The sequence below is a fragment of the Buteo buteo genome, chromosome 22, assembly GCF_964188355.1.
Source record: "Buteo buteo chromosome 22, bButBut1.hap1.1, whole genome shotgun sequence".
In the NCBI taxonomy this organism is placed as follows: Eukaryota; Metazoa; Chordata; class Aves; order Accipitriformes; family Accipitridae; genus Buteo; species Buteo buteo.
The window spans coordinates 25,116,339-25,132,056 of record NC_134192.1 but is presented as its reverse complement, the minus strand read 5'-3'; the positions used below and the strand labels follow the sequence as shown (position 1 = coordinate 25,132,056).

The 15,718-nt window shown below is 48.1% G+C and overlaps 1 protein-coding gene across 2 annotated transcripts in view; it reads left to right on the top strand.

The window, feature by feature from the left end:
- AR (androgen receptor) overlaps positions 1-15,718 on the top strand; it is a 59,293-nt gene that overhangs the window by 22,806 nt on the left and 20,769 nt on the right. For both annotated transcript variants that reach the window (XM_075054096.1, XM_075054095.1), the window contains exons 2-3: positions 5,618-5,769; positions 13,937-14,053. In XM_075054096.1, coding sequence (XP_074910197.1) covers positions 5,618-5,769; positions 13,937-14,053 — 269 coding nt within the window. The remainder of the gene's footprint in view (positions 1-5,617; positions 5,770-13,936; positions 14,054-15,718) is intronic.

Genomic DNA, 15,718 nt, shown 5'->3' with positions numbered 1-15,718 from the left:
GAGTGAGTTCCAAGCCCATTGGTGCAAACGCTGACACTGAGCAGTTGACGCAGTGAGCTGATGCCACAAGGAGGTTATGCCAGTAGTCAGGGCACAGCCGTGCAGAGAGCAAGACTGCAATGCTTCACTTCAGTCTGGTGGGTTATTCTGCTGCAGCTGTCAAATTTAAGAGTGAAGGAGGTGGAAATTGTGTTTGTTCAGTTATGTCGAACTGATGGAAAACAGAGGGAGTGTAAGGAATATGCATTGTGTTATATTAGCATGGTGAATTGCTTAATGAATTAATCTTATTTGAGCTGGTAGGCATGGACTGCAGAAGCCATGCAGATAAAGCAGCAAACATACTTTTTCGTGGTCTGTCTTCGGAGTCAGAAGTTCTGGGCAGTGGGAGGCAGTTGTGCCTTGGCTCCTTTTGGGTAGCATGTGCTGTCTGTTGCTGAGATGGAAACTTTCTTTGTGGGTTATTAGAAGTGGTTGACATTCTCTTATCTGTGATTGCCCTTGGTTTTCTGGGTGTGTTGTGAAATTAACTATTGACAAACAAGTGCTTGCATTGCAAAATTATAGTTCCTACTCTACAGAAATATTTGCACGTGGCAGGAGCTCAGTATACTCTCCGTTTCCGTAAAGAACCCTTCTGAAACAACAGTAAAATTCTTCCTGTAGCCATAAGAGAGATAGTGAGGTTGTTTTTTCTCTCCCCTGAAAACCACCGAGCTCCTTTGTGAGCAGCCCTGACCTTGGCCTTCAAGCTGTGCGCCAGAGCTGGAATCTCTACCCAACGTCACTGCTGCACCAGTTGTGTCTGCCCGCGCCGCGCTATCTCCCTGCTTTGGAGTTCTGAGGCAGTGTGACACTTGCCATATATTGTGCAAACTACAGTCACATATTCTGGAGCCCTCCACAACTCACTTGGTGCTTGTTTTTGTCAGACCTCAGTATTCCTGTGGCTCTGTGGGGTGGTTGCAATCAGCAGGTACCGAAAGAGTAAAAAAAATTCCTCTTGGAGGAAAGATTTTAAGCAGCCCATCATGAGCTGCTGAGCCACCCCTCCGGTCCCTTGTGCAGGGGTGGAGGAGCTGCAAATGCTGCTGGTCGCTGGGACGCCTGTGCAGGTGGGTGTCAGGGGCTCTGCCCAGAAAGCTGCCAGTCCACATGCTCCTGCAGCCTCCATAAGCCATCTTTTTGGCTCATTGCTGTGTTATTACCTACATATTTTGAGAATGCCCTTAAAAGGTCTCTTGGAAACTGGAAAATAGATCGTTAAGGGTACCATTATCACAGCTCACTCTGAGTTGCTGATGTTTTCAGTTACGTTTTTCTTACAATTTTCCCTCTAAAAATAAAAAAGGCAAATTGGCGTCTTTTTAAAATCAAGGGCGTTCTGGGGCAAATCCTTCTGCTCTGGACAGTGGCCGCCAGTAGTAAAGGTGCAGGAGTGAGTTGGCAATTGCGTTGGTGCTGCAGGGCTCAGCCTGCAGCTGAGCCTCTCCCCAGCTGCCGCAACATCAATCTCCCGACATGATGGGATGCAGGGGCTGAATGCTGCCCTGTGCAAACCCTGGAGACAAGAGTGTCACACCCGGGAGGAGCCTGTCTCACAGCCAGAATTAACCTTGAGTGTCTGCCAGCTCTCTCTGACTTCCATCCGTAAGTGGGCAGCTGGGGGCAAGATTGGCCGAGCAAACAGGGGTTTGCAGGGAGAGCCCGAGCAGCTCTGGGCCGCTCTGCTCAGCACCCTTCCTAGGTAGATGCACATGTATAGGTACACTAGACACACACATGCATGAAGGTGTATTTGGACTTGCACAACTCTTCTCATGCAGAAACAGCTATTTAAAAAGCTGTTTAAAAAGCCACTCAAGCCTTAATTGCTAACCTACTTTGCAGCTTTAAATAATTATGCCTCAAAAATACTCCATGGTCTTCTGGGGGTCCTGCTTCTGTCATCAAAACAGCTGCTACTGTGAGAGTCACTTTTGCTCATTTCCTATCTGAAATACATGGTGCAAAGAACACGGAAAGCACAGTATGGAAGGCCTTATGGAAAAAGATAAATTAGCCCTTTGCAGATTTCTGATTGCATAGAGAGGAGAAAAAAGGTAACAGGTCATTAGAGGAAAGGTCCGGTACTGCTGGAATCTAAAAAATTGCTGGATAAATAAGGCATTTTTAGCAAAGCCTTTATATTTGCTGCTGTTTTTTTCTTAGTAGTGTCTGCTCTACTGTAGCACCTCAAACTGAGTGCCAAGGCTGTGTAGTGTAGGGTGGTTGTGCAGTTGTGGCACAGGGGGGAAGCAGGGGGTGCACTGGGCCCTGCTGAGGACGGGACAGCAGGATTGCACCGGGAGGACGGGCAGGATGCTTGGGAGGGCGAGACAGGGAGGTGTTTGTTGCATCAGGACTTAACTATGGCAGATATGGTGCAGCCGACTGCATCTCCTCTGTTTAATCAGTAATTCAAGAAAAGCCTTGGAAATGGAGATTGTCAGGGAAGGATAGTTGAGCAGCATCTACAGATGAGTCACTGATTCTGATTGCTGCTGCTAAAAAGATGTGGAATCACTCAAAATGTTTCTTGCCTTAAGAAAAGGGGATAGAATTGCTGCTCCAGTTATTAACCTACAATTTAGGTAGGATCTGCATAGCTCTCATATGAGGAATAGAAGATAGCAGCATTCTTGAAGGGCGCAACTGACAGCAAGATCAGAGGACAGAGGTGAGCCTGGGTTTTGATCTTGTCAGTAATTGTCCCATTTCATGCCTTATTCTCAAGGTGTGAGGGGCTTTGAAAAGACCTGTGTGAAAGACAAACTGCACCGGTAGTCTGGTGACAGAGTTAATTTTTGGTTGAAATTAAGCATCCCAGCTAGTTGTTCACATAACAACAGCAACAGTCCCTTAAGTCCTGTCTGTACCGGAAAGTATTTTTCAGCCTATGGTATGCTTTAAACCAGTCAAATACTGGTTTCTCATCGGCCCCTGAGGAAACACTTTTTCTCATTTAAAACCTCTCTCTTCTCAGTTTGGGAAGCAAAACAAAATGGAATGGATAGTCTGGACTAAAGAAGCTAATCCTGTTACCAGAATTAAAATAACTGAGCAAAAGATGATAACCAGGCAGCTGCCCCTATGCGAGTCCATCGTTGTCCTTGCCACAACTCTCCATAAGAGTGATTGCTCTTTAAGCTGTTGCACTATAGGTAGTTTTAAGTCCTGATGTCCCTGGGACTGCTGCTTGTGGGCGCGCAGGTTGCAGGCTCTCCCTGTGTTTTGGGAGTAGTGAAACGAGATGGGGGAGAGGGATGGGAGAGGTGGGGGACTGCATGGGACCGCCTGCCCTGGTGCCTGCTGCAGTCTCAGCCTGGCAAGTGCAGGGCAGCGGTGCGGTACATTCTAACTTACCACAGAGATGGAAACTCCAGTGGAAAAGCTGGTGATTAGCACAGACAACAGGTGTATCTTTCCTTAATTAAACCTCAGTGTTGCCAGATGCTCTTTGGGTGTGCGAGACATCCCCTTGCTTGTGTTGTACCTGGACGGGCAGAGCTGCCTGTGGACCTGCAGGACGTGGAGAGGTGCTGGCCACGGGCAGCAGTTTGGGGCAGAGGGGCTGAGAAGCAGGACAGCATTCCCTTGCCCTGGGGTCTGTGTTGGTGTTTGACCCCTTTTTCTAAAAGTTGCAAGACTTTTCAGAAGATTCATGGTATGGGTTCCGGCTGCCATCTCTCCCAGGGCTATTTTCTGTTTCAGTGGAGTTTGGGTTTATTCATACTGTGGTCCCAAATGGGGATTTTCTGAGTATAAAGATTTTTTCCAGAAGTCCCAGCATTGTCACATTTGCTCTTAATATAATTTGATTTCTAAGAGCTCACCTGCAAGCATTCAAACAATACCAGAAACCAAAAGCAGATCTCCTTTTGACCAAAAAGTTGCAGTGACCTACTGACTGTTAGAAGCTAATTGCCTCATCTGGTGTTTTGACAAAAAGCGAGTCTTAGCAAATAACTTAAAATGCTATTGTTCCCCATACTGCCTGGACATGCATTGACTTGTGATTCTGGTAAGTGCCTCTTCTGCTACCATGCCTTCTGAAGAAGCAGCTTCTCCATAGATCTGATCAGACAAGCACGTGGCAGCGTGTGTGTCAGGAGGGAGGAGGCAGGATGGGTGCTAGCCAAGAGGAAAGGATTTGGGCATGCGGATGGAGGGAAGCACGATGAATACGCAGTCGGAGAGGAGGGCTGGCTCTCGGAGCGTCTTGGTGCCACAGTTAAGGCGGCTGGTTGGCACTATGTCAGCCTGGCACACGCAGGCAGCATGGCACTGACGGGTGAAGTCCTTCCCCAGGGTCGCAGCTCGTGGGGACCTGGTCCCACATTTGCAGCACCATGGGAGCTGCAGGCTGTGCTGGCTGGGGACCGGTAGGAGGGGTGGAGGTGTAGAGCTCTGCCTCCTGAGCACCCCGGCACCGCATCACCACAGTCTTCTTGGTGTCCTTGGCACCTGCTTGGGTTGTGCCGGGGCTGCAGGAGGCTCTTTGTGCTTCCCCAGCAGAACTTGGAAGAGGTTATGTCAAAACTGGGGGTTGGGGAAAGCAGCAACAGTCAAAGATGGCCCCAGGTTTTCATTGGAGTCCGTGCTCTGCCCATGCTAACAGCTGATTTCCATCCCCATCCTTAGCTACCCAGAGTGAAAACCCAAAATAGGTCTTTTGGACTACTGAGCTGGCAAGTAGAAAATGTGAAGTTCTGTAATCCACACTGACCCACTTCCAGCATTTAATCATAGTTATTATATGGTGGACCCTGAAACTTTTATTTTTGGCTCTGAGGTTTGTTTTCACCCTTCAGTGGTTGGCGGTGCTGTGCTCTGCCCATGGGGCTGTTGGTGGCTCTATCCCATTGTACTCCATGTGACTGGGAGACGCAGGGGCAGTGCCTTTAGTCATGGGATGGGTATAAACAGGAGTCTGCTGGGACACATTCACAGCAAATGCTTTATGTTTTCACCAGAGGCATCCTGGAAGAAGGTTCAGTCCAGCCGCTGCTGGGTATTGAAAGAGGGAATAGGTAGAAAACGAGCAAGATAAAAAAGCAAGAAGAAAAGAGTAGCTTAAGGGAGTTTGGTAGCTTAGGAAAAATTAATTTGTTTAAATTAAGAATCAAAAGGATAAATTAATCTGTAGTGAAGTGACAACAGTGACCTTAATGGAGTGGGATCACGTAGCTTAATGAGCATGCAGAGTCCTTTTTTGATGTACAAGCCTCAGTATTGAACCCAAAATTACATGAAAGCTGCAACAGCCGGTCCCAGTTGTCTTCTCTTTCTAGGCTGTGCTGTCACCATGCCTGTACTTTGTCACACGTTGTCACATGTTGTACGTAGGGGCAGTGTCAGGAGGGGCACCCCAGCATGATCTTCTGCGTGGTCAGAGCGAGGTTTGGCTTAGTCGTTGCTTGCCTCCTTTCTGATCAGTGTTTGGCTTGTCCCATCACTGAAGTTTTGGGTTTTGCCATGAACATTCTCCCAAACCCCAATCCGCTGCGCTCACCCATAGCTCATCCTAACCTCATTTGCTGACGCTTTCCCTTGTTCTTTCTCTTTTATGCTGCAGGTTGGAGACTGGCCATGAACATGTCTTGCCCATTGACTATTACTTTCCACCTCAAAAGACTTGCCTGATTTGTGGAGATGAAGCATCTGGGTGCCACTATGGAGCCCTCACTTGTGGTAGCTGCAAAGTCTTCTTCAAGCGGGCGGCTGAAGGTAATGCATACAGAGAGAGGAGGGAACATCACTCTCACCTCCAAGTATTGGCTTTCTCTACCAAAGTAGCCTCAAAGTAGAGTGTCAAATGCTCCTGACACAAGTTCTCTCATCAGCAGTCAAGTCGTTAACATGCAAGTGCTGGAGGCATTTGCAGCGTCATGGTGTGTTTTCCTCCTGTTGAAAGAGGTTAAGCAGCCTTGCTTTGGGGAGCCTGCCAAGCCAAGGGAACTGAGGCAGGAGTGGTGGGGACAAAGTGTGGTGGGTTTCTAAGGTCTCTTAAAATAGTAAAGGAGAAAATTCAAGGATAAATTGATTTCTTTATCCTATGTTTGTCATTCCACATTACAGATTGCCCTCAAAAAGTAGCCAGACCAGTTTGCCAAAACACAATCCTTTTCAATGCCTGATTATCTTAGTGACTAGTGAGACCCAGGAGCAGTCAGTTCCTCCTTCTCCTGTTGATTCCCAAGTGTGCTGTAAGTTCCCATCAGCCCTCCTGCGATCTCAGACCCAGAACTCCAAATTTAGGGGATGCTTTTCCCCTCTTATATCCCTTTCAGAGCGTCACTTCTCTCAATACCTGCAAAATGGCAGAACTGTCTGTCCATCAAGAGCCATGCTCTGACCTTGGTGTCCATGATCCTTCTCCCCAGCCCTTGAGAAAGCAACTTCTCCTTCATGTCCATAGTCTTTGCACCATCTTTCATTGGTAATGAGCATGTAGAAAGACCTAGCCCAGCTGTTTCCTTGGGCTGTGGGTCACCAATGTCTGGTTTCTAACTACAGTTAGAGTCGTGATTCCCTGGCAGCAGAGTGAGAGTCGCTATTGTGGAAGCCTAACTGTCCAGTAACGTAATGTGCCTATAAATCACACATCTGACTTGTTTTCTGGAGTGATGAACCAATAAAAATCATCATTCTTCCTCAGTGCTAACGTAATTTATTCGGTGCACCGGCACACCGTTGGCAGTCAGTGTTACAGGCCATGGCATCCCTGGGGGAGGGAGGCACTGCAGTTCCCAGCTGGCAACCAGCGATGGGGATGGAGGCTTCTGTCTCTGGTTTGTCTTGCTGTGACCCTCCCCTCCTGCGCCTTACATCACCCCTCTGTCAAGTAGAGGTCCCAAACTGATGGGTGCTCACCTGCCATTGTCAGATCACTGCTTCTGGATTAATTCTAGCATTATCCTGCATGTTTTCAGAGTTGTGTCTTCCCTCATTCATCATGCATGCCAGGAGTGAACTTGACAGCACTGGTTCAGGGAAGAATCAGGGCTGTGCCATAGAGGACAACAGCATCCCATTGCTCTAATAAGACAGTCAAATAATACTAATAGATAATAAGCTTGGCATATTTTTCCAAAGCGAGTAATTTAAAGTTATGTCTCTTTGCTATACACCAATTCTGTGTAAGACCAAATGGATTGGCTTGTGCGATGCTTGTTTAAGTCAGCAGGTTATTGTTGATTTATAGTAAGTGGAGTCTTGGCTCTCTCTGTCAGAGAAACTGATGATGAAATACCCCTTGTCAGCTGGCAAGTCCCCGAGCAGTGCTGCTCCTTTTACACCAGGGTGGGCTTTGTCCGGTGTGGCAGCGGGCATGTGGATGAGGGCTGCAAGATGTCTGCTGAGGGAGAGGAGGCAGCCTGGGCTGCTTGCGCTGCTCTTGATCATATGCTTTGGTGGTGTTCCCTCTCCCGATTGTGTTGCATCAGTAATTTAAATGGTATTTATGCCCCCTTCTTAGTTTTTAAGCCTCAAGGTATTGCAGAGGGTTAGAAATGTTTGATTGCGGTAGGATTGGGCAGGAGCAGCCCTTTGCCTTTCCCCTAGATGAGACTGTGGAGCGAAGTGCGTCTGCAGCGAGGAGCAGCAGCAGTGTGTGTGGACCTGCCTGAGTGTGAGGTTTCATCTTATATTACCCTGAGGTACATGGATAGAGTCTTTATTTTGGGAAAGAGACAATAGATCAGACTCCTTTATAAATATTGAATGCAGGGTAGCAGTAGGTGGTGATTTCTATCCTAACACTTGGTCATTTTCCAGCCAGACCTTTCCTTCTTAAAGTGGAGGAGCAATATTGAAAGCTGATATTTCAGTGTGTTCTCATGTTTTAAAGTCCATCAAATGCATCTCTGAAAACCTTATGTCACCGCTGGAGACTTTTTACAACAGCAGATCAGAAAGCTTTCCCAATGAGAAAAGAAACCTTTTCTTCTGCCTCCATTATCTTCATGTTACTGTTGTAAGCCAGCAGCCTCTGTTGGGTAGGAGAAGCAATGGACTGGGAACTGAAAAGCAGCACAAACAGATCACCTCAGAGGGAATGGAGAATAGCTAGACATGTAGTTTTTCTTTTATCCTATTCTTTGCCTAATATAATAATGAACTTACCTGGCAGTAATTTCAGGGATATTTAAGAAGTTTTTATAGACATACAGTGCCTTCTAAGGGATTAGAAAGGGAAAAGATTTTAAAAAAAAAAAAAGTTATGACATTGATTCCTCTTCCCTTTTGAAATACGCTGAGGTATTCATGTGGTTTCCAGTAGAGCAGATCACTCCTGCTTTGACAGATTTGAGTTTTTTTGCAAGCTAAAGTCCAACCAGTTCTCCCAGAAAGATGCTGGATGAGTTAACAGAAAAGACATAAATATTTTCCTGATCTCTTTCTGTCAGCTGTCTTGATTTATAGACACTCTCAAGTTGTCCAGGTTATATATAGGCCAGCTCTAAATGCACCCTGCAGATTCTTCAGCCATGATGTGGACTTCCTCACTTGCAAGATGGCCAGCCTCATTTTGGCAACATCTGTAACTTCCATGCTTGCATTTCTCTGGCTAGCTAATGTTTTCACTTGCAGACCATTCTTTCTGGTTCCCCAGAGAGCTTTCCCCTTGCTCTTCCCACAGAGCCAGACTGCCTTCCCAGCTGCCGCAGGCTGCTGAAGTCACTGCCCCAGGAAAGAAGAACTGGAGCCAGTGCTGAAGCCTGCGCTGTGTCACTGGGGCTGGATGCTTTCCTTTTGTTTTCTTTAGTCTGCTGGTAAATACAGGTGACTATTAAGAAAATTACTTTGCAAAGGTAGTTTATTAATAGTGGCTTAGTATTGGTTCTGAGAGCTTCATAGCTGTGCCCTCTTTGATTATTTCTAATGGGGGCATAAAGTGGGAACTTAAGAGCGGTCCCAGCACCAAACCTGCAGGCTCAGCTCTTGCCATAGCCCAGCTGGTGACAGCGAAGGGGACCAGAGCTTTTACAGAAGAGCACTAGAGACCTTGTGGTTACATGAAACCCTGGGGGATTTGTGTTCTCAGAAAGCTTGGCCTTATCCCCCAACTGTGAGAATTTGGTTTGTGCCCTGAAATGCAAGGATATATCTCTCTTCCAAAAGGCATTTAATGGGTTTTCACATTCACAACTGTAAATCTTACTCCAGACGTTTGCATAGATTACTTTGCTTTCTGGAAGAGAAAGCTACTCTAGGCACAACAACTCATGTGGCAACAGGCTTTTAGTTAAATAATTTCTCTCAATTGAGCAACTAATCTTTCTCCATAAATCTTTATTTTTAGTCAAGACCAGAGAACTGCTCTTCCCCTCTGCTCATGATGTTCACTGCAGTCCCAGGTGATGAGCAGGAGGACTTGGTAACGACAGAAGCATCTTTCCACCTGTCGTGAGGTGGCACAGGAGGGAGCCCAAGCTGGCGGGGGGTGTTCCCAGCAAAGGGGGCAGTGGTACAGCAGTGTATTCGTGGTGTGCATTGAAGGGGGGAACTGCAGCAGTCTGCAAGAGCCTCAGTTGCACAGACTGATGTCCTGGGGTTCCTGTGCTGGTTTGACGTAGCAGAGGGGTGCTGAGTACCTTTGTAACTTCACTTCTCGCCTACATACATGTCAAACAGTATCTGGATTGTCAGGGAAGGAGAGGGGTCTTCTCTGGGCATACATCTGCGGTGTCATCAAGTGGGTGATTATCTGAGGCTGACACCTTGCCAACATCCCTGTTGTAAAGACAGTCTGGGTGATTGGCTTTGCAAAGAGCAGGACTGCTGGGTAAAAAAGGAAGAGTATCTTTAACGTTCAGACCTGTACTTACAGGTTTGCAAAGCAAGAGCCTCTGCTTTGGAGTAACACAAGAAAGCATCTCTGTTGTTTGCAGGGAAGAAAAGGAGAAAAAAAATCATTCCAGTGTTAAACTCAATAAAAGAAAAAACAGTGCATTTGTCTTTAAGTAAAGAACAGCTGATTGCAAATGTCTCAGCTTGTTCTTAAATGAAGACAGTAAATTATCCTGAAATTAAAACCAAGTCTCTGTATATGAGAAGTTACTTAAGACAGATGGAACCTGTCTGTATCCCAGCCACCCTTCCTTGTTCTCTGGGCTTTTACAGCCAGTGGCACCTTCTCCATACGCCTGTGTCCGTGTCAAGTAGTGCATGCTCCCAGCTTGGAGAGAAGGGATGGTGTACACCAGTGCAGACGGAGCAGAGGAGCTGCTATTGCTGGCATATTCACCAGAGATGCTTGGTCCGGTGGTGTGTCAGTCCATGCTGGGGGCGGTGAGCGTCCTGGCCCTCATGGTTCTTCATGGTTGAGGGGACGAGTGCAGGCGTTTAGGACGGTTGGCTTCTCTGGGGTAGTGACACAGTGTGGTCCCTCTCCCAGGTCATGGGTTCTATTTGTAAACCGTGTCCACAGCTGGGGATAGCAGTGATGAGGGCACGGAGTTTCTCCAGTAATTAAAAGGGGAATCTCTCCATCCCTGGAATTAGGACAAGATGAGCAAGCAGCTTATTCTCATGCTGAGCAAAAGTAGACTCATGAATAGCCATTGCATGACCATTTGTTTCCCTTTTTATTAATGGCTGACAGCTTAAAATAAACAGTGCCAGACTATGCATGTACAGTTAACAGAAAATTGGTTCCTGCCCCAAAGAGTTTATTTTGTGAACCAGGAAGCAGGCCCTTGCTGTTTTAGCAAAATCACTGTACCATGACTGTGAGGTGAGTTTTTGACTGCAACTTAAAAGCTTGCATTCATCAGAGCCCATCAGCAGGGAGGTAAAGTTGTTGTAGAGACCCTTCTAATGTGCCTGTTTTGTGCCCAGTGATCCAGGAGGGCCAGCAGGTGCTGAGGCACCCTGCCTGGTCTCAGCTGGTTGGAGATCGCTCCCTCTCTGTGTCGCTTCCCAGCAGTGCGAGAGGTGGTGGATGCTGCTGAAGAGCTGATGGGAACCAGCACGGCTGCCTCATTGAGCAAGGCTTGAACCCCGTTCCCAGATCTCCCCCATCCCCCTGCTCTCCTCCTGTGGGTGCCCGTGGGTGCCTGGGGGGACAGAGTGGGATGGGGGATGAGCCTGCACATCGGGATGCTGCCCGGAGCTTGGGGGAGATAAGGGGGCTGGGGCTGGTGGATGTTCCTCCCCTTGGCAGGGCAATTTAGATAGAGCTGTGCCTGACCCTGGAGCGTCCTTGGGGGGCTCGGGCAGTGACTGTGCCGTGTTCCCTTGCTAAAGCCATTCACAGGAGAGGCTTGACCTTTTTAAAGATTTTGAGCTATTATTGTTGCAAAAATGCTGTAGTTTAGACTAGGGAGGTAAGATAGGGAAAGAGCAGGAGCCAAAGGGTGAGGGGAGAGCAGGAGGGTTGCGGATGCTCCTGGGGCAGCACTGCTCATGGCAGCCCGATGGCCTCGGCCAGGGACTGAGTTAGCCCCGTGGGCTGGGCTTGAGCCTTCCTGGTAGTCCCAAGGCCAGCCATTTTATTCTCGTGGTAGTTTTGATTGGCTCTGGAGCATCCCAGTGTCAGACATTGTCACAAGACAGGAATCCTGCAGTGCAGCTGGAGGGGAAGGAGAGCAAAATCACCTTACAGCTCTCCATGCCCATGCCTGAGAAGGTAGGGCGTCCATTCTTGTTTGATATATGCATGTAAAGAGGTCGCGTGGAGGGAGTATGGCCTCAGCACTCGTTTCCCATAGCACAAAAATAACTCCAAGTAACCCACTTTCAGCTGAAGTTGTTTATTACTCACCCTTCTCAATGAACTGTTGAAAGGGAGGATGGTGCTTGTGTTCTCCCGGATTTGATGTAATCGATGCTTCTGAGGCTTCTCTAAGTGTCCTTAACACTGGTAATGAGCAAGGGGAGGGGGGTGAGAAGAGGTGCCAATGAGAACGGTGTAAAAAGGATTTAGCAAGGTACCATGTGCTGCAGGTAATGCACTCTTGCCCCATTATGTCTCCAGTCTTAACAGCTAAGGCACTGGCAGTTGTGTAATGATCAGCTTTTAATGGGGACGATTCTAAGAAGTTCAAACATATGGTATTTTTTGCAACCCTTTGGTGTAGCCCTGTGCGCACACAGTGTGAGGAGGAGTTGATTATACATTGAGCCTTATAATGACTTTTCTGCAAGCCTGTGATGAGAGGCTGCAGGTGGGATTTTGCAGCTGGCAACCAGTCATGCCAGTGAAGCTGCAGCCATGCACTGCTGGTGGCCAGTGCCGGGAAGGAGCGGTGGGACCTTCTGTGGGCTCCTTGCTCCCCAGGGCACAGGAAACCAAGCTGCTCTCTGGAGCTGGGAAGGGCAATGGGCAAGCAGCAGACGGTGCCAGTGAGGTCTATGATACTGGGTTGCTAAAAATGTGCTGCTTTTTCTGATTACAATATCTTCAGAAGTTGTGGATGTGTGCATGGGAGGTGGGAAGTTGTTAAATCAGTGCGCCGAAATTGGTGCATCTCTTGTCAAAACGGTACATTAAGTGGTTAGATTCCAACCGTGTCCTTTTAATGGATCTCTGATGACTGCAAAGGGCTCTTCCTATAAGAATATAGAAAGCAAACACTTGCAGGATGATAAATAAAGGTTAAACTGGATGTAGACTGATTTCCCATGTAGGCTACTTATGCAGGGTCTGTGAGGTGCACGGCTCTACTATTTACTGAGACTGGTTTAGTTTGGAATGGTATGAAGAACATCACATAAATCCTGATTCAGTAAACGTGTTTAGACTTGACAAGAAAACAAGTGATGAGTCAGGAAGGATAGTTCATTCTTGGCATGTCTAGCAAATGAGGCAGTAAAAAAAAAAAGCTGAAATCTGGAGCTCTGAGGGCTGCTCTCTGAACAAGTGGAAAGGTGAGTCCAAGATACCAGTTAGTCTGACAATAAGTAACTTCTGAATTTTCTGCAAGCCCCCCTAAACCTGGTGCTGCACAGGGTCTCCCTTACAGGGAATTGCTGATCCCAGTTTCCTCCTGGCTGGCTGTGAGTGCAGCCCAGGGGACAGGGTGACTGGTGCCAGCCTGGCAATGAGACCCACGGCGGCAGAGCCTATGGGGCAGAGCTCCCCATGCTGTCAGTTCCCCAACCCCAGTGTCTGTAACCTGCAGACAACAATTAGCATTAATGGGTGGCACAAAAAATAAGTCAGCCCCCAAAAGCACTGTAAAGAGAGTTTTGGTTGTAGAGGGAAGGCCACTGTCTGGGGACTATATTCAGCAAACTGTGGGTAAGTGCCGTGGCAGGAGGATCAGGCTGCATTTTGAAGATGTTCTGGGAGAAAAACAGCTCATCAGAGCAAAAAGTCAAGCAATAGATATATGCCATTTAAAGAATGAGAACCAAATAATCCATATTTCATTACTTTTTAACTGCTGTTTATTGACTACCTCTGCTGTGCTGCACAGTGCAGAGTGATTTTCCTCCTTGGACATCTTGGTCTGAAAACCTCTGCCGTGTGCCTGTAAAGAGGAGCAGTGCTGCCTGGCAGTGGGGAGGGCAGGCAGAGAAGGAGTGCTAAGTATGGCAAAACAGCACTGACCAGTGTCTGTGTTTCGGGTAGCCAGCTCTCGTACAAAGTGTGATATCTGGTGATGAACCACTCCTGTAGCAGCAGAGGAAGAACTGTGCTGTTTTCCCAAAAGATACCAACTTCCAACATAAATCTTCTGCTGGGGGTTGAACTGGGAAACCAGCACTGATACGGTCCTCTTCTCTCCCTCCTCTCCCCTCTTCTCTCTGTCCTCTCTCCTCTCCTCTCTCCTCTCATGATGTCAGTGACCCTGGTGATACTGAGAAAGTGTGAGTCCATTTCTCCTTGTAAACCTGGTCTGATCAGTACCCACCACCCATCTGCTGTTTCCTCTGATGTTTGTAGGTAAACAGAAATACCTCTGTGCCAGCCGGAATGACTGCACCATTGACAAGTTCAGAAGGAAAAACTGCCCGTCCTGCCGCCTGCGGAAGTGCTACGAAGCTGGGATGACTCTCGGAGGTACTGTCTGGATAATGTGCCCTGGGTCCTTGCGATGGGCTGGGACAGCCGGGCTAGTCCTGCAGATAACAAATGTACTTGGTGTATTTCTAGTCAGTAAATGGCTGAAAAAATGAGGCTGATGGAGCGTAATGAGCTTCAGGAAACACTTGCAGGTTTCTAATACCAAAACTGTGAATTTCGTTAAACTTTTGTTTGAGTTTCATGAAATATTCCTTTCCTTAATTTAAAATCTTGTTAATCTGAAAGAATGCAAACAGCCAGGTTAGCTGGATTCTCACTCACACCAAAGCCTCTTTGAACAGAGCACTCCCATTTTAATATGATATTTCCCAGGCAGAAAGGGGCATTTTTCTTTACAAATTACAGCCCCAGTATTTTTCTTTGCTGAATGAAAGTTGCTCCTGTATCACTGGTAAAGATCCTCGTTACAGTTTGTCTCTGTTCCAAAACCTGTAGCTCTGCCAAAATATGACAGAGTGCCTGTATCCAAAGTCTGAGGTTTTGTGCTCAAAATCTAGAGCTACAATGTACATCACTGGGTGGCTTATCTTTGAATTCATTTGACATGAGAGTGAGGAAGAAAATACCCTGAAAAATGGGGCTGATGGACCTGACCCATGATGAAAAGGCCCCTGGCAGTGAAGCGGAGGGGAGTCACGGGTGATACGGAAAGGAAAGGCACTGGCAGCATCAGGCACAGTGCAGAGGGAAGTGGGGGAGCTCTGGCTAGTTAGATGTGCCAACATTTGAGTTTAAATACTTCCATCATTGCTGGGACGGGCAGAGCCTCCCAGAGCTGCTGGGCTGCTGGAATGTTGTGTTGAAGAACTTGCTACCAAAATGGTTCTGCTTTATTGCTCATCAAGGAGCAGTGGTTTTAATTTTATTTGTCCCCAGAACAGTCATTACAGCTCAGGTACCAACAAACATGTCCAGTCGGCAGGGCAGCAGTCAGCCTCTCCCCTCTGCTTTTGCAGCAGCAGGTAGTAAATCTGAGTGGTGGGGACACAGCTCTGGCAGGGGGATGGAGAGACGTGCAGCTCGCTCCTTTCCTCCTGGTAGCAAGCAGAAAAAACAAACGTCCCAAAAGGTAATGCGGTCCTAAAACCTCGCAACATCAGTCCCATGAGCTGGCTCTGACCGCTCTTCACTTACGCTCCCCCTCCGTCGCAGGCGAACTGTCGGCGAACGGCAGGCTGCTGCTGCTGCAGTGCTTTGGCAGCGATGCGTATGGGCATGTGCAAAGGCACACCATGATTTCGGAGCACCAGGGAGGTGCCCAATCTACCTGATGTGACCAAGCAGGCAGTTTGCTTGCGGAAGTTACCAGACAGCTATCTCCATCTCAGTTCCCCAGTATCTGCTTCACCAGTTCTGCCCCCAGCCCCAGTCATCCAGCCCCACTGGGAGGGAGCGAGGGCAGAGGAGCCTGGCCCGGCGCTGTGTGTGCCCGCATGCCTTCTTGTCCTGAGGACGGTCATTTTCATGGCCGCTGGTGGCTGTTCGTAGCCGTGGCTTCCCAGGGAAGCAGGGAGACTCCTCTGGGACCCTTCCCTTGTCCGCCTGGGGGGGTCGTGACCTGGCCACCGCCGTCATCCTGCCCATGGATTGCTGGGCTCCCAAGCTGGGGAACAGGGATGAGAAGCCAAACCCAGCTCCCTG